The sequence below is a fragment of the Cygnus olor genome, chromosome Z, assembly GCF_009769625.2.
Source record: "Cygnus olor isolate bCygOlo1 chromosome Z, bCygOlo1.pri.v2, whole genome shotgun sequence".
Classification (NCBI taxonomy): Eukaryota; Metazoa; Chordata; class Aves; order Anseriformes; family Anatidae; genus Cygnus; species Cygnus olor.
In genome coordinates, this window is record NC_049198.1 from 67,968,328 (window position 1) to 67,993,327 (window position 25,000).

Below are 25,000 nucleotides of genomic sequence, written 5' to 3' on the forward strand. Positions count from 1 at the left end.
GTCACTTTTCCAAGTCTTAGCCAACTTCTATCTTTACACTGTAAAATTAAAATTACCTTGCAAATCTGGAGGAATATCTGGAGGATCTAACTTTGGCTATACACAGCCTGACATAATCTGAAAATTTTAAGACAACAATTGAATAAGACTGCTTTCCATTGCCTTACTGGAAGGTACTGATGAAAGCTTTACTTTTTGTTTAGGCTTCTTTATGTGTCTGTGTTACTACATTTCTAGAAAAAGCTTTCTTGCTTAAAGATTTGACTATGGGAATGACTGCTAGAGAAAAAGCACCCTTGCCTGTTTTACTTTATAGTTTGATATCAGATTTATTCCGAGGCATATTAGTGTGTCACTTGCCGAGGCGATTGGCTCCGGGGCAGACGCGTTCTGCAGCGGAGCGGGGGATCGGGACAGGCAGGGCTTTTTTTCCGACATCGAGGCCGCTCGAGGGAGCCGCCAGGACCCGGCATCCCTCGTGAGGGAGGCTGACGAGGCGGCTGACGAGGCGTAGGCGGAGCCAGCAGCGTCCCCTCCCCAGCCGTTCAAAAGGAGCCCCTAGGGAGCGCGAGCGGCCAGGAGCGCGGCGACCAGGGCGGGCAAACAGGGCGTGGCGCGTCAGAAGGGCGGGGCGCGGCAGTTTGCGTGGCATTTTGTGCAGGCAGGGCGAGCAGGGAGGGCGGAGAGGGCAGAGTTTCCCCCCGCCCGTAAGAACAACACCTTTAACGGCTGTCGACTGCTAACTAGGCTGCAATGGTCTACACCAGGCAGACTGCTCTCTCTAGAAAGTCTGTGTCCACCCAGACTGACCGCCTGCTCAACAATGCGGCAGTTCAGGTCTCTGGGTGCAGGGAGTGTCTGAGCCTGTTGCTGCCATCTGAGGGAGGCAGAGGCTCCGTGTGTGTGAGGTGTGAGCAGGTGGATGACCTGGTCCGCCTGGTGACAGAACTCAAAGAGGAGGTGGATAGGTTGTGGGCTATCAGGGAGTGTGAGCGGGAGATAGACTGGTGGAGCGACTCCCTGCAGGGCTTGAAGGAGAGGTCCCGGGGCGAGACACCCCAAATAGGGGTGGACCCCCTGCCCTGTCGCTGTCGGGCAGAGGGAGGCGACCTAGGAGTTGAGGAGGAATGGAGACAGGTCCCTGCTCGACCTCGCAGGCAACGCACCCCCCCACAGGCCCCTCCTTCCCAGGTGCCCTTACATAACAGATTTGAGGCCCTGGAGCTTGAGAGGCCGGTGGGTGAGGACGAGGTAGAAAGTCTACCCAGGAGGATGCCTAGGGCGAGGAAGCTGACTCCACGCCTCAAGACAGCCTCCACCAAGAAAGACGGAAGGGTGATCATTGTAGGTGACTCCCTTCTCAGGGGAACAGAGGGCCCTATTTGTCGACCTGCCCCTACCCGTAGGGAAGTCTGCTGCCTCCCTGCGGCCAGGGTCAGGGATGTTGCCAGGAAGCTTCCCAACCTGGTTCGCCCCTCTGACTACTACCCTCTTTTGATAGTCCAGGCTGACAGTGATGATATTGAAGAGAGAAGCCTGAAGGCTATCAAAAGGGACTTTAGGGGACTGGGATGGTTAGTGGATAGAGCGGGAGTACAGGTGGTATTTTCGTCTGTCCCTGCAGTGGCAGGGAGGGGTACCGAGAGGACACGGAAGGCCCACCTGATTAACATGTGGCTCAGAGGCTGGTGCCAATACAGAAATTTTGGGTTTTTTGACCATGGGGCACTTTACTCGGCACCCGGCCTGGTGACCGCAGACGGGTCCCTATCTCCAAGGGGAAAACGGATCCTAGCCCAGGAGCTGGCAGGGCTCGTTGAGAGGGCTTTAAACTAGGAAAGAAGGGGGACGGGGCTGAAATAAGGCTTGTTGGAGCTCTACCAGGGGGAACAATGGCAAGGCCAGGGGAGAAGGCAATGGTCCGACTGAAGTGGATCTACACTAATGCACGCAGCATGGGTAACAAACAAGAGGAGCTGGAAGCCATCGTGCAGCAGGAAGGCTATGACTTGGTTGCCATCACGGAAACGTGGTGGGACCACTCTCATGACTGGAGTGCTGCAATGCCTGGCTATAGGCTCTTCAGAAGGGACAGGCAGCACAGAAGGGGTGGTGGTGTGGCTCTCTATATTAGAGAGTGTTTTGATGTTGAGGAACTTGAGGCTGGGAATGATAAGGTTGAGTCTCTTTGGGTTAGGATCAGAGGGAAGGCCAACAAGGCAAGCATCCTGGTGGGGGTCTGTTATAGACCGCCGAACCAGGATGAGGAGACGGATGAGGAGTTCTACAGGCAGCTGGCAGAAGCCGTGAAATCGTCAGCGCTTGTTCTTGTGGGGGACTTCAACTTCCCAGACATATCCTGGAAGCACAACACAGCCCAGAGAAAGCAGTCTAAGAGGTTTCTGGAGAGCATGGAAGATAGCTTCCTGACGCAGCTGGTTAGAGAGCCTACGAGGGGAGGTGCCCTGCTAGACCTTCTGTTCACAAACAGTGACAGACTGGTGGGAGATGTGGTGGTCGAGAGCTGTCTTGGGCAGAGTGACCACAAAATGGTTCAGTTCTCTATTCTCGGCGAAGTCAGGAAGGGGACCAGTAAAACCGCTGTCTTGGACTTCCGGAGGGCTGACTTTGAGCTGTTCAGGACACTGGTTGGCAGAGTCCCTTGGGAGGAGGTTCTGAAGGGCAGAGGAGTCCAGGAAGGCTGGGCACTCTTCAAGAAGGAAATCTTAATGGCTCAGAAGCGGTTTGTCCCCACGTGCCCAAAGACGAGCCGGCGCGGAACTAGACCGGCCTGGCTGAACAGAGAGTTGTGGCTCGAGCTTAGGAGAAAAAGAAGGGTTTATGATCTTTGGAAAAGAGGGCGGGCTACTCAAGAGGACTATAAGGATGTTGCGAGGCTGTGCAGGGATAAAATTAGAAAGGCCAAAGCTCATCTGGAGCTCAATCTGGCTACTGCCGTTAAAGATAACAAAAAAAGTTTTTACAAATACATCAACACAACAAGGAGGACTAAGGAGAATCTCCATCCTTTACTGGATGCGGGGGGAAATTTAGTTACAAAGGATGAGGAAAAGGCTGAGGTACTCAATGCCTTCTTTGCCTCAGTCTTTAGCGGCAAGACCAGTTGTTCTCTGGATACCCGGTACCCTGAGCTGGTGGAAGGGGATGGGGAGCAGGATGTGGCCCTCACTATCCACGAGGAAATGATTGGCGACCTGCTACAGCACTTGGATGTACGCAAGTTGATGGGGCCGGATGGGATCCACCCGAGGGTACTGAGCGAACTGGCGGAGGAGCTGGCCAGCCGCTTTCCATCATTTATCGGAAGTCCTGGCTATCAGGAGAGGTCCCAATCGACTGGCGGCTAGCAAATGTGACGCCCATCTACAAGAAGGGCCGAAGGGTAGACCCGGGGAACTATAGGCCTGTTAGTTTGACCTCAGTGCCAGGGAAGCTCATGGAGCAGATTATGTTGAATGTCGTCACGCGGCACTTGAAGGGCAACCAGGCGATCAGGCCCAGTCAGCATGGGTTTATGAAAGGCAGATCCTGCTTGACGAACCTGATCTCCTTCTATGACCAAGTGACGCGCCTGGTGGATGAGGGGAAGGCTGTGGATGTGATCTACCTTGACTTCAGTAAGGCTTTTGACACCGTTTCCCACAACATTCTCCTCAAGAAACTGGCTGCTCGTGGCTTGGACTGGCGTACGCTTCGTTGGGTTAAAAACTGGCTGGATGGCCGGGCCCAAAGAGTTGTGGTGAATGGAGTCAAATCCAGTTGGAGGCCAGTTACTAGTGGAGTCCCCCAGGGCTCAGTGCTGGGGCCGGTCCTCTTTAATATCTTTATCGATGACCTGGACAAGGGGATCGAGTGCACCCTCAGTAAGTTTGCAGATGACACCAAGTTAGGTGCGTGTCGGTCTGCCCGAGGGAAGGAAGGCTCTGCAGGAGGATCTGGATAGGCTGGAGCGATGGGCTGAGGTCAACTGTATGAAGTTCAACAAGGCCAAGTGCCGGGTCCTGCACCTGGGGAGCAACAACCCCAAGCAGCGCTACAGGCTGGGAGATGAGTGGTTGGAAAGCTGCCTGGCCGAGAAGGACCTGGGAGTACTGGTTGATAGGCAGCTGAATATGAGCCAGCAGTGTGCTCAGGTGGCCAAGAAGGCCAACAGCATCCTGGCTTGCATAAGAAGCAGCGTGGCCAGCAGGTCTAGGGAGGTGATTGTCCCCCTGTACTCAGCTCTGGTGAGGCCGCACCTCGAGTACTGTGTTCAGTTTTGGGCCCCTCGCTACAAGAATGACATGGAGGTGCTCGAGAGAGTCCAGAGAAGGGCAACAAGGCTGGTGTGGGGTCTGGAGAACAAGTCTTACGAGGAGCGGCTGAGGGAGCTGGGGTTGTTTAGCATGGAGAAGAGGAGGCTCAGGGGAGACCTCATCGCTCTCTATAGGTACCTTAAAGGAGGCTGTAGAGAGGTGGGGGTTGGTCTATTCTCCCACGTGCCTGGTGACAGGACGAGGGGGAATGGGCTAAAGTTGCGCCAGGGGAGGTTTAGGTTGGATATTAGGAAGAACTTCTTTACTGAAAGGGTTGTTAGGCATTGGAATGGGCTGCCCAGGGAAGTGGTTGAGTCATCATCCCTGGAGGTCTTTAAAAGACGTTTAGATGTAGTCCTTAGTGATATGGTTTAGTGGAGGTTTTGTTAGTGTTAGGTCAGAGGTTGGACTAGATGATCTTGAAGGTCTCTTCCAACCTAGACAATTCTGTGATTCTGTGATTCTGTGTCCTTTCCTCTGTCACCTTAAATTTCAGTTCTGTATCTGATCACGGTACATATATCATTGACCATACATCAATCAGTGGCTGATCAGCATGAACTGAATTGGATGGAAAAGTTCTGTTAAGATATTGTTGTGGTTTAACACGGCCAGCAGCGAAGCACCATGCAGCCATTCACTCACCCTCCCCCCTGCAATGGGTTGGGGGAGAGAATCGGGAAAAAATAAAAAAATAAAAGCTTGTGGGTTGAGATAAAGACAGTTTATTAGGACAGAGAAGGAAGAAAATAATAATGATAATAGTAATAATAATAATAATAATAATAATAACATGCACAAAACAAGTGATGCACAATGCAATAGCTCACCACCCACTGACCAATGCCCACCCCATCCTTGAGCAGTGGTCCCCGCCCAACCCCAGCCAGCCACCCCATATAAATTGCTCAGCATGATGCAATATGGTATGGAATACCCTTTGGCCAGTCTGGGTCAGCTGTCCTGGTTCTGTCCCCTTCCAGCTCCTGCTGCACCCCCAGCTGCCTTGCTGGCAGGGTGGCTTGAGCAGCTGAAAAGCTTTGACGTAGTGTAAGCACTGCTCTGCAACAACTAAGACGTCAGTGTGTTATCAGCATTATTCTCATCCTAAATCCAAAACAGAGCACCATACCAGCTACTAGGTGCAAAATTAACTATCCTAGATGGAACCAGGACAGATATTCAGCTGATTTTCAAAGTGTGTTCCAGTAACCTTTTCACAGTGCCTGTATTCATCTGAACAGGTGTATGAAGAGAGATCAGAACTGATCATGTAGTTGGGTTCATTCCTACTTAAGTCAAGAAGATGTGAAAAATTGATAAATATAAATTTTGTATATTTGGAAACTGTTTGTCAAGTAGATGCGTCATGCGTCGCATGCACTGAGCTCTCATTTTAGAATTAGACTAAAAAGTGGTCTTATCCCTTTGTAGAAATATGTTCTGCTTGTGTACCTTTTAGAAAACATGCTAATGACTAGTAGAGGTTGAATAACAGTTTCTCTTTTTGCTCACTGTTTTTAGCTCAGTTGTTGCAGTCTAACAAGTTTGATTTGCTAAGAAGTCATACTCTCTATTAATCCAGTAGTGAAATATTCTGCAAAGTTAAATGAGAAGTCTGTTGGACTATTACTTAGGACATTTCTTAATTTGTGTAGAATATTTTATTTCCATCAGGTATTCACTTGTAGGCACTAGTACTCACCTCTGCGCACAGACATTTTCATGCTCTCTGTTATAAAATCTTTTGCAATATTTGAGAGGGGAACAATCCTGAAAGTGTTAGGAAATTTTCTCAAGGAACCCTCAGAACTATACAGAACCAGAGTGCTGGACAGAACTGTAAATTTCCCTGGCTCCATTAAAGACATGTTAAAATATGCCACCTGAATACTTCATTGGTCTGCATGTCTTTTCTTAGTAAAAAGAGCACTTGTCTGGTGTCGATTTGCATTGCATCTGCTTGCAGGTTGTGTTTTCTATTAGAGACCCTGTAAGAAATTGTACCCAGCAAAGCTCTCATGAAACAACTAAATATAATATTACCAAATCCGTTCTGTGACCTTCCTCAGATAAAATTGTCTTTGGTTCAGTTTATGATCTTCCTTTTGAAATTCACATGAGAAGGGACTTAGAGGTCTATGTGTAGAAGCTGGAGTTTTGTTTTGTTTTTTTGTTGGTTTGTTGGTTTCTTTTGTTTTTAAGATAGATACTGTTTATTAATCCCAACAGTTTTAATGGGTCAGTAAGTACAACAGAGCTGCATATACTTAGCAAAAAGTGTTTCTTTGGAATGTGAGCTTTGCAGTCTCTGGTCTTGATGTTTACCAAGTGATATAGTGATTTGGCCTTGTACACACTCCTTTATAATGTATTAATTGATTATGTGCACACGGTACCTTGTCCTAGGACATGGTTGCCTATTTTTGAATTAAAATGAAAGAGTATCTCTGTCTTCCAGGTTCGTTTCAAGCATTTTGAGTGTGATGTCATGAGAGATGCTGTTGTCCATAACAGGTTGGGATTATGATCAAGTGCGCTATTTTGACCTCGCCCAGTGGCTAAAAGCTTTGTATGTTAGAGAGTAAGGACTGGACTTTTAAAAGCAGTAAACAGGTAAGGCTATTTAAACCTGTTTGTTTATTGACAGCTTCCAGGTTTATTTCAATTGCAGCTGTGTATAGAATCTTATATCAAGTTCCTTCTAACAGGATTTCCTCTTTATTACAATCTCAGAGTAGTAGCTGTGGCTTGGAACAAAAATTTGCTACTCTGTAAGTGCAGTATGACAAAGATGAGGTTAAAATAAAATTTTAGTCATGTACCTCAAACAAAACAGAAACACAAACAACATTGGACTGAATTGTGTTAAAGCAGATTGCTCATTTTGCCTTACTTATTATTTGAGAGTATTTGTACGGTCCTACCTAACTGCCAAAAATATCTGTATTCCATAAGCACAAATGCAAAGAACCTGCAGCTTCAGTTCTAAGCAGCTATTTATTTTGTGCAGTAAGTTGTTGCCTTTACTGAAAACATGTTTTTGGCAAGAGGAGACTGACTCATTTCCCTTAAAATGTGTTAACAGGAAGAATCTGTGCTATACCAAGTGGCATAGCGCAAACATGAAAACAAAGGAAGAAACATAAATAATTAGGCTAGCAGCAAAATTTAATGGCTACTGTGGATGTTCTTATATTAAAAGACTTCTAGCTGTGTGAAGTATAGGCCTAATTGCATGTTTATTTTAAGGTTATTTTAGCTTGGTGCTTTGTTTTATTATTCGATACTGAGAATTCCATTTCATTTTCAGAGAAAATTCCTGTTTTGGACATTAAATAATCTACCTCATTCCTTAGAGTAATCTGTAGAAACCAATTTTTTTAACGTAAAGCAATTTGATATGGACACTTTCAAACTACTAAAAATACATCTTCCTTGTCTGGTTTAGACTGGTGTTTCACAAAAGGTGAAAGAGAGAGTGAATACTTTTGTTTTGTTTTATCTTTTTTCTGTATGTAGTTTTTCTGTTTTTAAGTAAAGCTCTTAGACACTGTACAGCAATATAGCATTTTGGCAAAGAACTGGACTGCTCAATAGAGACTCCTTTTGCTGGTATGTAGTCCTCATACACATGGCTGATTAAGGGGGATCATATTCACATTTTCCTTTAGAGTTCATAAAGAATAAGGAGAGTTTATTAATGTGTTCAAAACTGTCTTGGGGTGTATCTAGGGCAGCAGAATGTACTGACGCACAAAGTCCAAGCTTAAGTCAATATGAAAACCATACCAATATGCAGTTTGGGTCAGGAAGCATTAGAGCAATGTTGAGATGGCACTGTACCACGTGAACTTGACTATACAACTTCAGACATGACCTTACCGGTAAAAGTCAGCTTTAAATAAGGGCAAAAAAGTTATCTTTACATTTTTTTTCCCAAATTTCTGTTGACCCTCATTTGTAGTAGTGTTTTATTGTCTGTACTGCTATCTGCCAAACCAAGCTTTTCCTCTCAAACTCTGCATGATGGCAGTATGCACTTGTTATTCTATGAAGGCCCAGTGATTTTTTAGGGGCAGGAGGAAGAACAGGGACATAGTCACCTAATGAGTGACTCAGATGTTTTATGAGACTGTTCCCAGTGTGTGGAGGCTTGCATTAACTCCCGAAAAAGTAAAGACAAGGCACTGTTTCTTAGACATTTACTGGTTTGTGCGGACTTCTTGCATGGAAAAGTTGTTTTCCATAGTTAAACTTTGGTTTAATAGCAGTACTTCTGTCTACGAGGCAGTGTCTTTCTCACGGAGTTTCTATGGCTGTTTTTCGGCTCCTATTGTATGGTTATAAAAATGACAACAGCAAGCCTAGACCAGAATATCATATTCTGCTTTAAAAAAAATGGTGTATGTCTTTTAAGTTTTCTGAATAATAGAAATTTCAACAGAATACTACTGTGCATGGAAACTCAGAATATTTCACTGGGTATTAAATGAAAATGAAAAATGTTCCTAAAGGTGATAAGTTTATATCATGAAAGCTTTGCATTTCTTATTTACAACTAAGCCAAGTGTGATATGCAAACTAGCTAACTACACCCTGCTTTCTGTAAACACCTGAGGACAAATGCACATTTTTGATCTGGAGGCTTTAAGCAGCTGATAACAGCATTATGTCACTCCTTTGGTGTTATTGTTGGTGTGCAATAGACTGATAACTCCAAGTCAATCTGAGGCTGTTTACAGTAGTACACTTACAATGTGAAGTTAGAAAAGAGCATGTCTGGGAGTGCAGGGAAGAGGTGATCAAGTTTCTCTTTGACTTATTCCTCCTACCAGTTCTTCCTTCTTTTGAAATTAAAATATATTTAATGACTCGATTATGTAACTTATGATTTCTACATTTTGAGACTGGTGCCTTGTTGCAAGACAGGGTCCCTAAACCATTTAAATATGTGAAAAAGTAAACTTTATTTATGTCTAAAGTGTTCTGTAGTCTACAGTGCTGGAAAAAAAGGTATATAAAAGCTTGAACCTCAAGAGTCAGAAGACGAATAAAATTTAAAAAAAAAAAAATCAGTAGCAATTTAATTATTTTTAATTCTCACAATATTAAGGTAGGCTCATGAAAGGTAGGCTCACTGTAAAATATAGGGGAATCTCTAGACTTTTGAATCCTTAGTTATATAATGCTGACGATTGATTCCCACAGTAAAACATACTTCTATAAATTCTTTTCCTTTTCCATTTAAGGCCAGCTAATTCATTTTACTAAATTCTCACTGGATTCAGCTAGGGAATATCCAGTTAAATAGTTAAATCTGAGCAAGGGTCTTCAATAGACCACTGAGAAAAATGAAGTGTTGCTTTCCTGTGTAATCACTGTGTGAAAGGGACTCACACTCTACTGATCCTATTAGTATACTGGCTCTCTGGGACATAGAGGATCCTATCTTCCTTTTTTCTTTGTTCTCTTTCACTGGTCTTCCCTATTTCAGTCATTTAACAGAATGGTCTGTTTCTGGTATCTTATCACATGTACAAATGGATAGTGTCATCCCTGCCAGCTGGGAATAGATGAGTATACTGGCATGGAAGAGTCTGAAAAGGGCCAGGAGGTGAAGTAACAGGAAAAGAAAATACCCTATTATCTTCTGTTAAGTCATTAAGTGAAAACAGAAAAATGGAAGTGTAAGGTAGGATTCCACAATCTGAGGAAATAAAATATTGACATTTAAGAAGACTGTCCACATCTCCCCACTGTTGAATGTGGACCAGAAAGTCAGGAGTACCTCTGGGCATGGCCCGTGCAGACTGTCTTGTACCACCAGTTGCCCCTGCCTGTTGTGCAGTTTGGGCCACTCCAGGTGTCACGTAGACAGATTCACTGGTGCTGCTCTGTCCCCGCCTGCCTCAGATCTGGAGAGATAGTCCTTCCCTTTCCTGCTCCACTGGGGGACACACCAAACTGAAGGGTAGACAGATGTAAACTTCATACAGCATCATCTGTTAATGTGCAAAGAGATGAATAAGGTGGTGCTTGCCTTAACCAGAACCAGTTTTACCCATAATATAAGGCTTTGCATTACAGACTGTTATCCCCTTTGAACCGTACTGCCCTGAGATTACTTAAATACATCTTTTCACAATGGGCCATATCAGCCCAGAATGGGTCAATATCCAATGCTTGTGACTCTTAAAACTCACCCCCATACGCATTTGTTGAAAAGAAATCTCATAATCCTGTTCCTCAAATTTATGTTTCAATTAAAAGCGAAGTAGCTTCTTCCAAACTTTATTTCTCTTATGTGGCTTTTATATCTCAGGTTTTACCCTTCTATTCTTCATTTTATCACCTTATCAATCATTAAATTTCAACTCTCCAGCAAGTTCAGCAGGCCAACAAAGGAAGCCAAATGCACATATCACCACTACGCTCACTAATAAAAATAAATGAGCTCTTAGGGAAAGTTACCAAAATTGTTTCATTACACACAATCTTACAAAAAAAAATGAGACAAAGCCATGACAGCTCTGGAGAGAGGTTTAGGGATATCCTGAGCATGTCAACACAAGAATCCTTTTGCTGATGAGAGGAGTTAAATCCCATAACACTGCAATTTCTTTAGTAAAGTCATCCTTTGACAAAACAATATGCAGCTGAAGGAAGATATCCAAACTCGATTGGATTAACAATCAGTGGTCTGAATCTAAGTATCCTTTAAATATTTTTCAAGTGTTCTTGAAAATCTGTAAACCTCTCTGAATACTCACCACTTCACAGAAATAGATACCTGAAAATAATAAAAAACTAGATGCCCATGTAAAAAATGTGCCAGACTACTTGGGTAATTCCTTCTAGTGCTCAACCTTTTGCCATGCAATTTGTGTAAATGCATATATGTTTATATAAAAGTCTCTTCCTATTTCTTTTTTTTTTTCCTCAAAATATCCTGTTTGAATCAGATTTCCATCCCACTATAGGCACCTTTAAAAAGAGCCCACTCTTTTTCAAGGACATTTGTGTACATGACAGAGGTTCAGGTGGTAATCTGATTGTCTGGGGATTTTATCAAAATCAAATGGCACTTTGAACTTTCTGTCTTTACAATTTCATGGTTTTACAGTTCAGGTTTTATGAGAGTTTGCTTTTCTCCTCTTACTGGCTGACCTGTAGTGACATTGTAAAGAAATACATACTTGCGCACTTCTCAGAACACAAGAGCTTCATCCCATGATGAGACAGGAATGAACAACTAGGAGACTTTTCTTACTGTGATGCACTTTGATGGTGCTTCTCTAGCTAGGGACAGATCTTTACAGATTGGAAAAGAGAATATATTTAGCAGTCAGTGTACATTGAGATAAACTTCAGCTTCATATAAAACTCCTAAACTAGATGTGCACAATACTTCATACTCTGTCAAATAAATAATATGTATTTTAAGTAGTCTCTTCAAAAACACTTGAAATGATACATTTTAGCAGCTTTAAATGAGCTGTCCAAGTCAGTCAAATAATATTTGTCCTTTCTTCCTCCCCCAAAAAAGGCAGGAAGAAGAGGAAGGAAGAAGGGAGAACTTCTAATATGTAGTCAAACAATAAAATATCCTTTAAAGTGTTCTTTTCAAGCTCTATAGTTTGACAAGTGAAATATCACATATCTTGTAGAAAGTTCTGTATTCTGGAGATTTTGTTATTGAAAATAACTTTCTCCACCAGCAAAAAGGAGAAAGAATATTAATAAAAATTCTACTGCAATGTACATTCTCTGCTTGAAACCTACAAATTCAGAGAAAGGCGTACATGTAGTCCTCAATCTACCCTTACTAAGAACTGCAGTTGAGAAGCTCTGTAGTTGTCACTGGCTATCCTTGCCCCATTGTTTTTCTTTTTGTTGTGAGATAGGGTGGTTAGAAGTCTAGCCAAATCGCAGTCTTAACAATGAAATGGAACTCTTTATAGGAAATGAGTACAGCCTTCATTGAAAATGCACAAATGTGTATGAAGACCATTGAGGAGAATAAAAAAACACATCATCTTGAGTCCTCCTTGCAGTGAGCAACCTCTGTGAGTGTAGTGTTGAACGCACAGGCCTGATCTGAAATCTGTACAAGTGATGAGCATCCACTGAGTCTTCCTGTGAATGCAGAGCATGCAAAATTAGTAAGAGAAGCTTCATGTATTAACTCTCCAAGTCTTAATGCTGCTGCTATATCTAAGGGTTTAGGCATTCTTTGAGTTAATTTATTATTAACCAGATAGCATATTGTATTGTCCTGGTTCATGAGTAGCTTGGAATCATATTTGTCTTTTCTGTGTCAGCTTGCATTACACAAGAAAAGGGAGACTTTAGGGTTTAGTTACAGGTTATAAATAAGTTACAGAATTCTAAAGAATCTTGAATAAGGAATTTGAAACTAAATTTTGGCATTTTAAGTTTTAGATAATTTGAGGGAGCATTTCTTCCCACAGGGCCCATTTACTTTGATATCTTGTCGTATATGTGATGAACATTATTAGGAAACCTTCTTAATTGTGAACATTAAGATCAAATCTATCACACATTATGTAACACCTATGTCAAAAAACAACATTTTATTCAACTGTTTATGTTTCAGTCCTTCAAATAAGGTTCCAGTGATGCTTTACAGGTATTTCAGGATGGGATCTGACTGTGTTGGTATCCTTGACATCCACATTACTTCATGTGTAGCTGCAATGAAATTGGAAGGACTACTTAGAAGTAGATTGCCATAAGATAATGCTAGTCCTCATGTCAAATAGCCTTTCAACATGAACAGTAATATATTTTTAGTATCAATAGAGTATGGTATGTTCCTGTCTCTAATGAGGTGTGTTCGATACACAAAAGAAAGACAAAATATTTTTTGGATGCTCTACTCTATTGCTGTGGAACTAACTTCACATTAAGGCATAATTGCATGTGTAGTTTAAATGATACATATATATATAGTTCATATATTTATATGACCATCCTTGTGCATAATTCCAGTATGCACAAAAAATGCATTCAACTGCATGCATGACAGTAAATTCTGGCCACAAACTTTGTGAAGCTACATTTAGTTAGGCATTTAAAGGAGCTGTGATATGAACTTTGGACTTTCTCTGTCGTCTCTTTGTGTTACAACTCTATCACGGTAATAACCACATTTGCAGTTAGAAGACAAAGTAGTGATTCATCATAACTGATTCTGTGAAATTAGAACACTGATACTACTATTATTTTCCTATTGTAGTCTCTTTCTAGCAAAGCAGATGAGTGCGTTGGATTTCTCTTTGCTTTTGGGGATTTTTTCTGCTTTCTGATTCTGTGAATTCTACCGTTGCTCCATTCGGTGGGGATAAATGCTTTTGGAGCTTCCTACAAGGGATATGTGCTGCTCACTCAGACATCGCCAAGTATTAATTTTTACTATGTTTAAAGATGTCAGACAATAGTTAAATTCAGCCTACAATGTTGTGGTGAGTTAACCTTGGCTGGCAGCCGGGTGCCGGGTACCCACCCACCCTCTCCCTCACTTACCCTACTTAGCAGGACCGGGGGAGAAAGTAAGATGGAAAAGCTTGTGGATTTCAATAATGACAGGGAGATAAATTACAGTCATGGGCAAAGCGTGCCTTGGGATTGTCTTGGGGAAGATTAATTTATTGCCAATTGGAAATAGAGTAGTAAAGTAAGAAAGAAAACAAAAATACCTTCCTCTGTATCCTACATCTTCCCAAGCTCAACTTTACTCCTTTGTTCCCAATTCTTCTACCTCTTTATGACTCTCTGAGCAGTGCAGGTGGATTGGGAATGGGGTTAGGATCAGTTCATAACACTTTGTCTTTGTCACTCCTTTCTCCACGCGCTCTTTCCCTGCTTCAGTGGCGGGTCCTTCCCAACTGATCCAAGATAGAATCATAGAATCAGTAAGGTTGGAAAAGACCTCCAAGATTATCCAGTCCAATTGTCCCCCTACCACCAATATCACCCACTAAACCATGTCCATAAGCACCACGTCCAACCTTTCCTTGAACACCCCCAGGGACGGTGACTCCACCACCTCCCTGGGCAACCCATTTCAATACCTGACTGCTCTTTCTGAGAAGAAATGTCTCCTAAGTTCCAACCTGAATTTCACATGATATTTCTAAATGTTTCTAAATTAATTGCAGTTTTTCCTCAGGTCAGATTCGGAAGTGTATAACCCTCTTCAATCTAACTGATCACATGACCTTTACTTTCCCAAGATATACTTTTATAGATTGTTCTGAACTTATGAAATTAGTCTGGCTTATATAGGAAAACAAGAAGAGGCAAGAAGTGCTTTGAGAGGAATTAAGACAAGAGAAATGTTGAGTACTAAAATCCAGGGGGTTCTGGTCTTTTGTCGTTGTTGTTTTGTATAGACAGATATTTCAAGATAATATTTTCCATGCTCTCTATTGTTTTGTGTTCATTATGTGAAATATCATAGGATCTGAAGTAAAAACAAACAAACAAAGGAAATATAAGCATAAGTCAAGTTTTCAGTTACATTTCATCTGTTTGCAAAAACATCCTTCTAACTATTACAGTGTTCACTAGTACCAAGACGATATTAAAAAGCTTCCAAGTAACTATTAAATTCAAATCTTCTATTTAATAGCATGCAAAAAAATCCAAAAATTATATTATTCAATTAAATCTGACTTACCTAATATAAACACACCATAATACTGCCCTAAAAAAAAAAAAAAAAAAAAAAAAAAAAAAGATATTTCTTTTATTCCGCTTTGAAAAGTGCATCAATCTACTATTATATTGTAATTCTAATGGCTGCAGTTCTACAAGAACCACTCCCACATGGCTCCGTACCACGGGGTCCATCCATCTGTCAGGAGCAAACTGCTCCAGCACGGGTCCCCCACGGGTGGCAGCTCCCCCCAGACCCCCTGCTCCTGCATGGGCTCCTCTCCACAGGCTGCAGCTCCAGCCCAGGGCCTGCTCTTGCGGGGGCTCTCCATGGGCCGCAGCCTCCTCCAGGCAACATCCACCTGCTCCACCGGGGGCTCCTCCATGGGCTGCAGCATGGAGATCTGCTCCATGTGGGACCCATGGGCTGCAGGGGGACAGCCTGCTCCACCAGGGACCTCTCCACAGGCCACAGGGGAACTTGTGCTGCGTGCCTGGAGCACCTCCTGCCCTCCTGCTGCACTGCCCTTGGGGGCTGCAGGGCTGTTTCTTGCCTTTTTTTTTTTTTTTTTTTTTGACTCCTCTTCCTCACAGCTGCTGCATAGCGTTTTTTAGCCTTTCTTACATGTGTTTTCCTAAAGACATCACAAGCTTTGCTGAGGGTCTTAGCTTTGGCCAGCAGCAGGTCCCTATGTCTAACATGAGACCATCTCCTGGTCCCTTCTTGCAGAGGCCATCCCTGCAACCCCCTGCCGGTACCATAACCTTGCCATGTAAACATAATACAAGTGTTTACTGCGTTGTAAAGTAAGACAGACACACAGTTATCCTTAAATGTTAAGAACTTTATAAAGAAAGAAGAAAACAGTACAGGTGACAACATTTTTAAAGGATTATGAATAGTGGAGTGTAAGGAATTTCATTTCTGGAGGGTAGGTAGGCTACAAGGACCTTGATTTACATGTAGATTACACTGCTAGAACTATTCAAGTTTAAGTAAAAAACATGATTAAAATTGTTGCCAATTTAACAATACTTTCAAAGTCAGAGGTGAGCAATTGCACTGATACATTTGCATGCATTTAATATGCCTACAAACAGCCATTGTGCATACACAAATCAGGTATTTATTCATGCATGTGACCTAGTAGAAAACTAGCTTGCTATTTGCTTATGCAAATACCTTTTTTTTACATCACTCAACTGGGAATTTGCACAAAAATTGTCCATGTGTAAATGTTTAAGCTAATTGTGTACACCTAACTAAGTTTATGACTGAAAAATCAGAAGAGAAGCTATTTTCCTCATGGTGCCTCAGATTAGGCTGTGTGAACATCAATAACGTTGTTTCATAGGAATTTGCCTGAAAATTATTTAATGGTATTTCTTGTGAGTTCTCATCTATTAAGTTTTATTTAGGCTAACTTTGCAGATTCATATGTTTTTCATTCAAAACAGAGTATCATATGCAAGCCTTCATCAGTCTTAAACACTGTTAAAATTTGGTGAAATAGAAAGAGAGTCATTCAAATGTTTATAGGTCATGAATGTTTTGCATAGCCCAATCTCTGAAAATAGTGTTCTGTGAAATCCCAAAACTAGTAGTTGGAAGATATATTTTTGATGTCAGAACTGGAGAGGTTCAGTAAATTTACTACCAATATTCATCTAAATCAGTAAGCCAAGCCATAACATATGACCTGTTGTTATTGTACATATAATTTTTTGTCACAATAACAAATTTGCCGTATATACCCATGTTTTGTTGGTTAGTTTGTTTATGCCTTACCCAAACAACATTGTGAACATTCTGCATGTATTGTGATTGGCTGGGTCAAGATTTTCAATCCTGCCAAAGTCTATGGAGAAGAAGCCTAGTCTATCATGACTTAACAAATCTTATCAGAATGTTTTTGTTTGTTTGCTGTTTTGTTTGTTTGTTGTTTGTTTCTTCATTTCAGCTTACCAGGTGTGTATGGCACACAAAAACAGATTGTATGGAGTCATTTCTTTCAATTAGAAGGACTATTTAATCAAATAAAAAGCTTTGCCCTAAGGCCACAAGAAGGATGACAAGGCTAGCAGAGAATTACTGCTTGTGCTGCAATCTCTGTGGGTAGCCTACTGATGCAGTCTTTTGAATTATGATTTTCTCGAATTCATGAGCTCAATTCATAACTTGTTCCAATCAATGGGAAACATTCTGTAATAGATTTGTATCTCAGAAATACATTTGTTTTTTTGAGACGTTCTGTAATTAATCAGCAGCCAGTTGTATAAATTACTCTGACTTGCAAAGAACTAATCACAGTATAAGTATTTTGCAGTACTTATTCATATCGAGCTTACACAATTGTTCAGCATCTTCAAAGCCATGTGAGAAATGGCCACGTTAATTCTTTCGACAGTGTTTTGATTTAATGTTCATTTATATGCAACCTTTGCAGATCATAATTCACAAAAAGATACTAACTGCCACAATATTAGCATTGGAGCGATTCCCCAGTAGAAGTGAACTGGCTTTAGTGGGGATGAAGTTAGTGTTCTTCACAGCAGCTTGTATGGTACTGTTTTGTTTTTCTGACCAAACCAGTGTTGATAACACACTGATGTTTTGGCTGTTGCAGAGCAGTGCTTACACAGAGCCAAGGCCTTTTCAGCTCCTCGTGCTGCCCCACCAGCAAGGAGGCTGGGGGTGCACCAGAAGCTGGGAGGGGACACAGCCAGGACAGCTGGCCCAAATGGCTCAAAGGGATGTCCCATACCATGTGGTGTCATGCTCAGCAACAAAAGCTAGAGGAGAGAAGGAGGAAGGGGGGACATTTGGAATTAAAGTATTTGTCTTCCCAAGTAACCATTATATATGATTTTCACATGTAAAATTGAAAGCCACACAGTGACTTTTCTGGAAATGGCTAAACATCTGCCTGCTGATGGAAAGTAGTGAAGGAATTCTTTATTTTGCTTTGCTTGCATACAGTCTTTGCTCTACCTGTTAAATTGTCTATATTTCAACCCACAACTTTTCTCACTTTTACCTTGCTGATTTTCTTCCCCTTCTCTCTGTGGGGGGAGTGAGCAAGGGAAGCTGCCTGCTGAGGTTAAACCACAGCAAGAGTCACGGAATCACACAGAATCACGGAATGGCTGAGGTCGAAAGGGACCTCTGGAGGTGTCATGGTTTAACCCAGCAGGCAGCTCAGCACCATATGGCCGTTCGCTCTCTCACCCCCACACAGTGGGATGGGGGAGAAAAATGGGGGGGAGGGGGGAGGGGGAAGGGGGGAGAAGTAAAAACAGTGGATTGAGGGAAAGACAGTTTAATAAGACAGAAAACAAATGAAAAATAGTAATAATAATAAATAATAATAAGGATAAAACCATATAAAAAACAAGTGATGCACAATGCAATTACTCACCACCCGCTGATCGACACCCAGCCCAGTTCTGAGCAGCAGCCAACACCACCACAAGCACCCACCCCATTTTTATTGTTCCACATGGTGCCACATGGTATGGGACATCCATTTGGGTGATCCATTTGGGTCAACTGTCCTGGCTGTGTCCCCTCCCAGGTCCTTGTGCACCCCCTGCCTCCTTGCTGGCAGAGCAGTGTGAGAAGCTGAGTGTAAACACTTGGCTTATTGCAAGCACTGCTCTGCAACAACTAAAACATCAGTGTGTTATCAGAATTAATCTCATCCTAAATCCAATATGCAGCACCATGCCAGCTATTAGGAAGAAAATTAGCTCCATTCCAGCTGAAAACACGACAGGAAGTCACCTGGCCCAGTTGCCTGGTCAAGCAGGGACACCCAGAGTAGGTTGCCCAGGATCACTTCCAGCTGGCTTTTGAAGATCTCCAAAGAGGGAGACTGCACAGCCTCCATGGGCAACCTGTACCAGTGCTCAGTCACCCACACAGTAACAGAATCACAGAACGGCTGAGAAGGATGATACTGGAAGAAGGAAAACGACATTTCTAACCTGTAACATCATATATCTTACTACTCAGTGGGAGTATCATGTTGTGAGTCATACACCAATACTTTTTTTCCTTTTAACCTATATAAATATTTTTGTCAGACATATTTCTTTTTGTGCCCTTCTTTAATGAAGATTTGATTGAAGAAATTGATTTCTCTAAGTCATAATAATTTTTTCCTCCATGAAATGTCACATTATTTCCATCCATTTTGTAGAAATAACAGAAAAAAAAAAGTGAAAACAGATTTACTAAATTTGTTTTACACATGGATTTTTTATACAGCACCCTTGTTTTTGAATAACCCTCAGAGCTTGCCAATTTAGAAGATTCACATAATCTAGGGGTAAATGAAATCTTAACAGGAAAATGAAAGGATCTTTTTTCCTTGCAATTCATATGATTTTATGCATAATGGCAGATGACCTACATTTTGAAAGAGTAAGATAACTTGTTTTAAACTGTACATAATAATACACTTAGAAGTTTTCAGGTATCTTAGTAATATAGTGTAATGAAGTCAATTCCTTAAATGAAAACAAGTTGTAGAAATAACCACTCTAAGAGGACGTAATGAGGGAAAAGAGGACTTCCTTAGTTAAAAAAATTCAAAAGAAGGCGGCACAGCCTGGATTCCAAGTCCCTGGAATCATACAGATTTCTTTACTAGTTAGCTGTTTGGTCCTAAGCACATAAGAATATATTTTTTGCATATAAATATATGTGCAATATTGTCTAAAATTACTCATATTTTCTCTCATCAGGCCTGAGATGTTTCTAATTCTATGCTATCTTTTAACCAGGCTCTTAGATATCATGTGTAGGTCTTGGTGATTTTTGGCCTTGTGATACTATTAGAATGACACTTTAAAATGGTAACTTAAATGCTTGTTCATTGCTTTTTGATGTGTGTATGTTGCACTAGTACTGTTAATCTATTTGAATCCCTGAACTAAGCAGCTGGATTTCCGATTTCCAATATCTCTCTTTTGTCATCACTGATTAATGATCACAGATATCAAAGGTCTGTTCAGTTAGCACATAAATTGTAAGAAGAATCACAGAAGAGGGATCCTGGCCTTGATACTCTTAAAATACTATGAGCTGTGGAAGCAGGAAGCACAGCAAAAATAAATAATTAAATAAAAATAAAGGAAGAACTTTACATAAAGCACGAACATGATTTAAGCTAACTTACTATGCTTCGTAACTGGAATGGACTAAGAAGATCCACATGCTCATTTATTACAGCTCAGCTGATGAGTGCTAGCAGTTTAAGTTGAACTAAACAAATAGCCTGTAATTGCAGGATTGTACCCCAGGAGGAAAAAAAAAAAAAAAAGTTCCAACTCATAAGTAATTCAGCAAAGAATGGCTTGTGAAGAACAGTTCAGAAAGGACAGAAACAATTCCATTTCTACAGTGGGACCACTGATAAAGGAGTATGTTGTTTTTTAACTCCAAAAATACAAGGCCAGAGAAAGACACTTATCATCTTAAGAAAAGGCAGTTAGATTAAGTAGGTTCCAGCTTGATGCTGCTCATCTGAGAATTAAGATGTTTTCCTCTAGGTTTCTTTCATCTTCCTAGTAAAGAGGCAATGGCAGTTTGTTTACCTTGGGTTATTTCGAGACTTACGCTTGAAATACTTCAGTGTAGTCCATTTGAAAACAGTTGTGAATTTTTGCTGCCACATACCTTTTCTTAGAAGTTGAAGCTGTACTGCAGTGTCTAAGATAAGCAGTAGCATAGCCCATGCACTACAATAGGAGGCCAAAAAAAAAGGATGGTGATGGGGAGCTGAATCCTTGGGCTTTTATTTAAGGCCAGCACAGAGTCATGCTGCCCCACAAATATTAATTCCCTTCTTTCTCAATCACCGCTACCTCAGAAGATGTGTATTTTAACCACATACTATGTAGGATCACTCTAACTACTCCCCTTCCCCCTTCCCTTCCCTTCCCTTCCCTTCCCTTCCCTTCCCTTCCCTTCCCTTCCCTTCCCTTCCCTTCCCTTCCCTTCCCTTCCCTTCCCTTCCCTTCCCTTCCCTTCCCTTCCCTTCCCTTCCCTTCCCTTCCCTTCCCTTCCCTTCCCTTCCCTTCCCTCTTCTTGTTTTAATATCATGACATTTTCAAATGCTTATTAAACTATGTGTTTACCACTATGCATATTTTACATAACCAGTGCAAACTGACCTTTCTGCTGTGAAATAAACAATGGAGAACAGGAGTTTTGTGCACTTTTTTTTTTTTTTCCCCACATGTGACGCCTTTTATTTGATTCGAGAGCTGCTTAAGTAACATCAGATCTGGGTGTGCTGGGGCTAGCATTTAGACAGTCACAGGTACCGTCAGTGATGGTCAGGAATTTAATTTGTTCTTAATTCCAAATTTAATCTCAAAACCTTCCTGATTTCCATTGTGATGCTAGAACAGTACCAAACTGCATGGATGCTTATGCACAGTTTCATTTCTGTAGTACCACAAGTTCCTTTTCTTCTCACCACTGTAGGAAATCAGCAAATTGTACAGATAAGTGTCTCTGTGATGCAGAACTGCCCTCTTTTATTCAACTTTAAATCTCTTTTAGAGCCGTGACCCCACGCTCTGCTTCAGCGCCTTGCTGTGCCACACAGTACCTGTGTGACCTTAGGCTCACCAAACCTCATTCCCCATCTGTCAAAAACTGGCAATAATGCTTCTTGCTGTCCACATCTGTCCCATTTGTTCTGATGGCAAGTGATTTGGAGAGGGGGCTGTCTGGTACTGTGTCTGCACAGCACTTAGCACAATAGGACCTCGTTGCTTGAAATCTTGCATGTGTCTGAAATGCAAGCAATAGAGTAATATGTAATATGTTTTACCCAAACTCTCCCAGAGCACTTCTCCTTTTTAATGTCATTTTAAGTGGTGGCAGTGAAGGCGCTGTGTTTTGTAGGAGAGACAAACTTTCTATATGCAGAGCGAGGGAAAAGAGAAGCATTTTTCTCTGTCCAGCATGAGCCTCACCTCTGACTGGGAGGATTGACTTTTGTGGGTTGAAGGGCAGTTTATTTTCAAGGCTCGTTCAGCCTTGGCCTCTCAGCCATGGCTGCAATCAAGGATGTCAATCAGCATTAGCTGTAATTGTTTTATGATAGAGAACTGGAATGAGGCCACAAATTCATTTCCTATAGGCCACAAAGCAGCCATCTAATTGTCACAATTTTCAGTCATTGCTGACCTCAGGCAATTTCATGCAGTTATCTAGAGGTAAAAAGCTCCATATGTCATTACCTGGCAATAAAGCCATCTATGCCTTCAAATTCTCATTTCTAAAAAGATCTTTGGCCTTCCTGTGCTTCCTCATGTGCTTAAGGCAGCTGTTTAATACAACAACAGAGAAGTATGACCAGGGAGGCCCAGATGCAGTCAGCCCAGCTGCCACCTGCCCCTTTGCAGAGCTTTTTCTGCTGTGTGGCCTGAGGACACAGAGTGGCTTTAGGCCTCCTGCATCTCACACAAAGAGGGAGGTAATATTTATGAAAGCCTTTCAGCAGGTAGCTGAAGGTTTTTTAATGCTGTCTTGGGGACTGATATTCAGAAGTGTAGAGAACATTAGCAGGCATCTTTCTGTTAACTTGATGTTAGCCTGAGCGTAACTTGACAGTAGCTTGATGCTGTATTTAGGAGCATTGACTGTGCTGGGAGTGAGGGGAAGGCCACTGATTTTGTATGGCTTTTGTTTTTTTCACAATGAAATGTTCATAAAATGGTTGGTTTTGCAGGCAGGTTTCTGTTATGCTTTAAAAGATGTTTAAAAAATCATGGAAAAATTCACCCTTAGAGACACTTGTGAATACAACCCATGATACTGCTGTCATCTTTCCAGTTCCTCTGTTGTATTTATATGATGCAACTATCAAGGTTTTCTAAACGTAATTTCATTGTTTTCAAAAGTAAGATTCTGGTATCTCTGGTTACATTTGCCAGTATTTTATTGCAAAATGAAACCTAATAAAATTAAAAAGAATATATTGAGAAGGAAAATACTTTGCTGTATAGTAAAACTAAGCAGGATTTGAGCTTCAGATTATTTTGGAAAAAAAAAAGGATCGCATTGTATTTTTATTTTTGTGTAACAGAAAAAGAAATCAAACTTTAAAAAACCTCAGAGCATTTGAGGCTGATTTTATGTGTATATATATATTGCAACTTATCATTGTTTTAGGTAGATATGTTGTCTCTCTTAAGGGTAATAGAAATAACAATAGAACAGCATGCAAGAGAGTGGAACATAATAATTTCATCATTTTTTTTTTTAATTAAAATAAACATAATATCAAACATAACACTGTATTGTTCTTCTACCAATATTTATTTGCTTTACATAATGTACCAAACAGATAACAGTAAAAATAATTAACATCAATGTCAGAACAAAACAATCCCCACCCTCCCAAGAAAACAATTTTAAGTCAAAGTCTGCTTTGCAGCACCTAAAATTACTGAAATGTTCTTTGAAAGAATTAGTCTACATTTGTCTCAGCAAACATCTGAATAGGAGGAAACAGTCAGGGATGCACAAATCCACTGATTATGGATGCTAGGAAAACACAACTGCAGAAAGTATCCTTTATTTTTTGTTCTGTTTACAGACACTTCCAGAAAGAGAATAGTGACCTTAGATGTACCACTGGGCTGACCTACCAAGGTATTTTCAGAATCTTTTGAAGACTTCTTACCACTAGCTTCTAAAATTAAAATGCAGATTTACTGGATCTATTTTAATGCATTTTATTAGGTCAAAAATATTTTCCTTCAATATATTACCTTGCCTTTTTCTTTTCTGCTCCAGAGAGATGCTGTCTCATTTTATTTCTTATTGTCTTGAATTTCATATTTTCTATGCCTTTAGGCATGACTTACTCCTAAAAAAATGCAGCAGGGTAAAAATGAGAAACTAACCTATGTTAGGCCTTATAAGAATATAAATAGACATAAGCTTCTTGTCTAATAGCTCTGCTCACTGAAACTGAACTTTCATAGCCAAGCAGATATGCCATAATACAGCATTTAGAATACTAAAAACAGTTATGGTTCGAAAACTAAGTTAAATATCTATTTTAACAATTTTATTGCCTCATCCCAGAATGGATTTTTGATATCTTTTGATGGAATAATAGCAATTCAACTAATTTCTGCTTAATCTTATAAAGTGCTGAATGATTTCTGGTTGGCAGTAATGGATCAGGAGTGACAAATAAGATTAAACAGTATTTTTGGTGACTCAGGTCATTCTTTATCTATTGTTTTTCTTTTTTTTACTTCCTCTCTGCTTTGGTCTTTGTCAGGTGCATGGAAATTCAAGGCTGGATTTTTTTTTGTTTTTGTTTTGTTTTGCTTTGTTTTAAATTAAAATTTTTAAGAAGTATAATAAGCTTTAAGTGTCACTGTATTTTGAGTGGCTGAAGAATAAGAAGAGGAAAGAGTGAATTCCAATTTTCTGTCCTCTTTAAGAGAATAAAAAGGATTTATATCAACTTCATCAGCAAGATGTTCAGAAGTCTCTGATACAACAGCACACCGTAAACACAGATTGGAACATAAATTGTTCATTTTCATCTCTCAAGCTTTATTTCTTGACAGTTATTCTTGCTTGTGACTTAAGCAGTACTTTTGTGAACAAATCTCTGGACTGGAACTGAACTTTGGCTTAGGAAACTCATGCTGGTTTTGATTAAGTATCCGCTGAAGAATATTTTCGTTAAGAATCCTAAAATGTGAAAGACTAGGAGAAGTGATAGGGATGTCTACAAGGGCTATCTTTACTATGCCTATAGGAGCTATCTTTGCTGTGTCACTTTTTGTCTCAGGAAGGCACGTATACTCATGCAATAAAGGCAACGTACTTTGCTTTGCTGGCCTCAGTCATGCTCACATTTTCCATCGTCTCTTTTCTGTCCTGTTAGTCTCCCTGTTGCATCATTTATTATTAAAGAGGTTTTGGGGCTGCAAGTGCCCAAATCTTAAAGCCT

The 25,000-nt window shown here is 41.1% G+C and overlaps 1 protein-coding gene across 2 annotated transcripts in view; it reads left to right on the forward strand.

Annotated features, from left to right (window-relative positions):
• LINGO2 (leucine rich repeat and Ig domain containing 2) overlaps nucleotides 1-25,000 on the forward strand; it is a 333,518-nt gene that overhangs the window by 168,774 nt on the left and 139,744 nt on the right. Inside the window, exon 5 of one of the 2 annotated variants that reach the window (XM_040541525.1) lies at nucleotides 6,778-6,932. The exons of the other annotated variant lie outside the window; for it this stretch is intronic. Coding sequence (XP_040397459.1) covers nucleotides 6,891-6,932 — 42 coding nt within the window. The 5' untranslated portion in view covers nucleotides 6,778-6,890. The remainder of the gene's footprint in view (nucleotides 1-6,777; nucleotides 6,933-25,000) is intronic. 2 annotated transcript variants of the gene reach the window in all.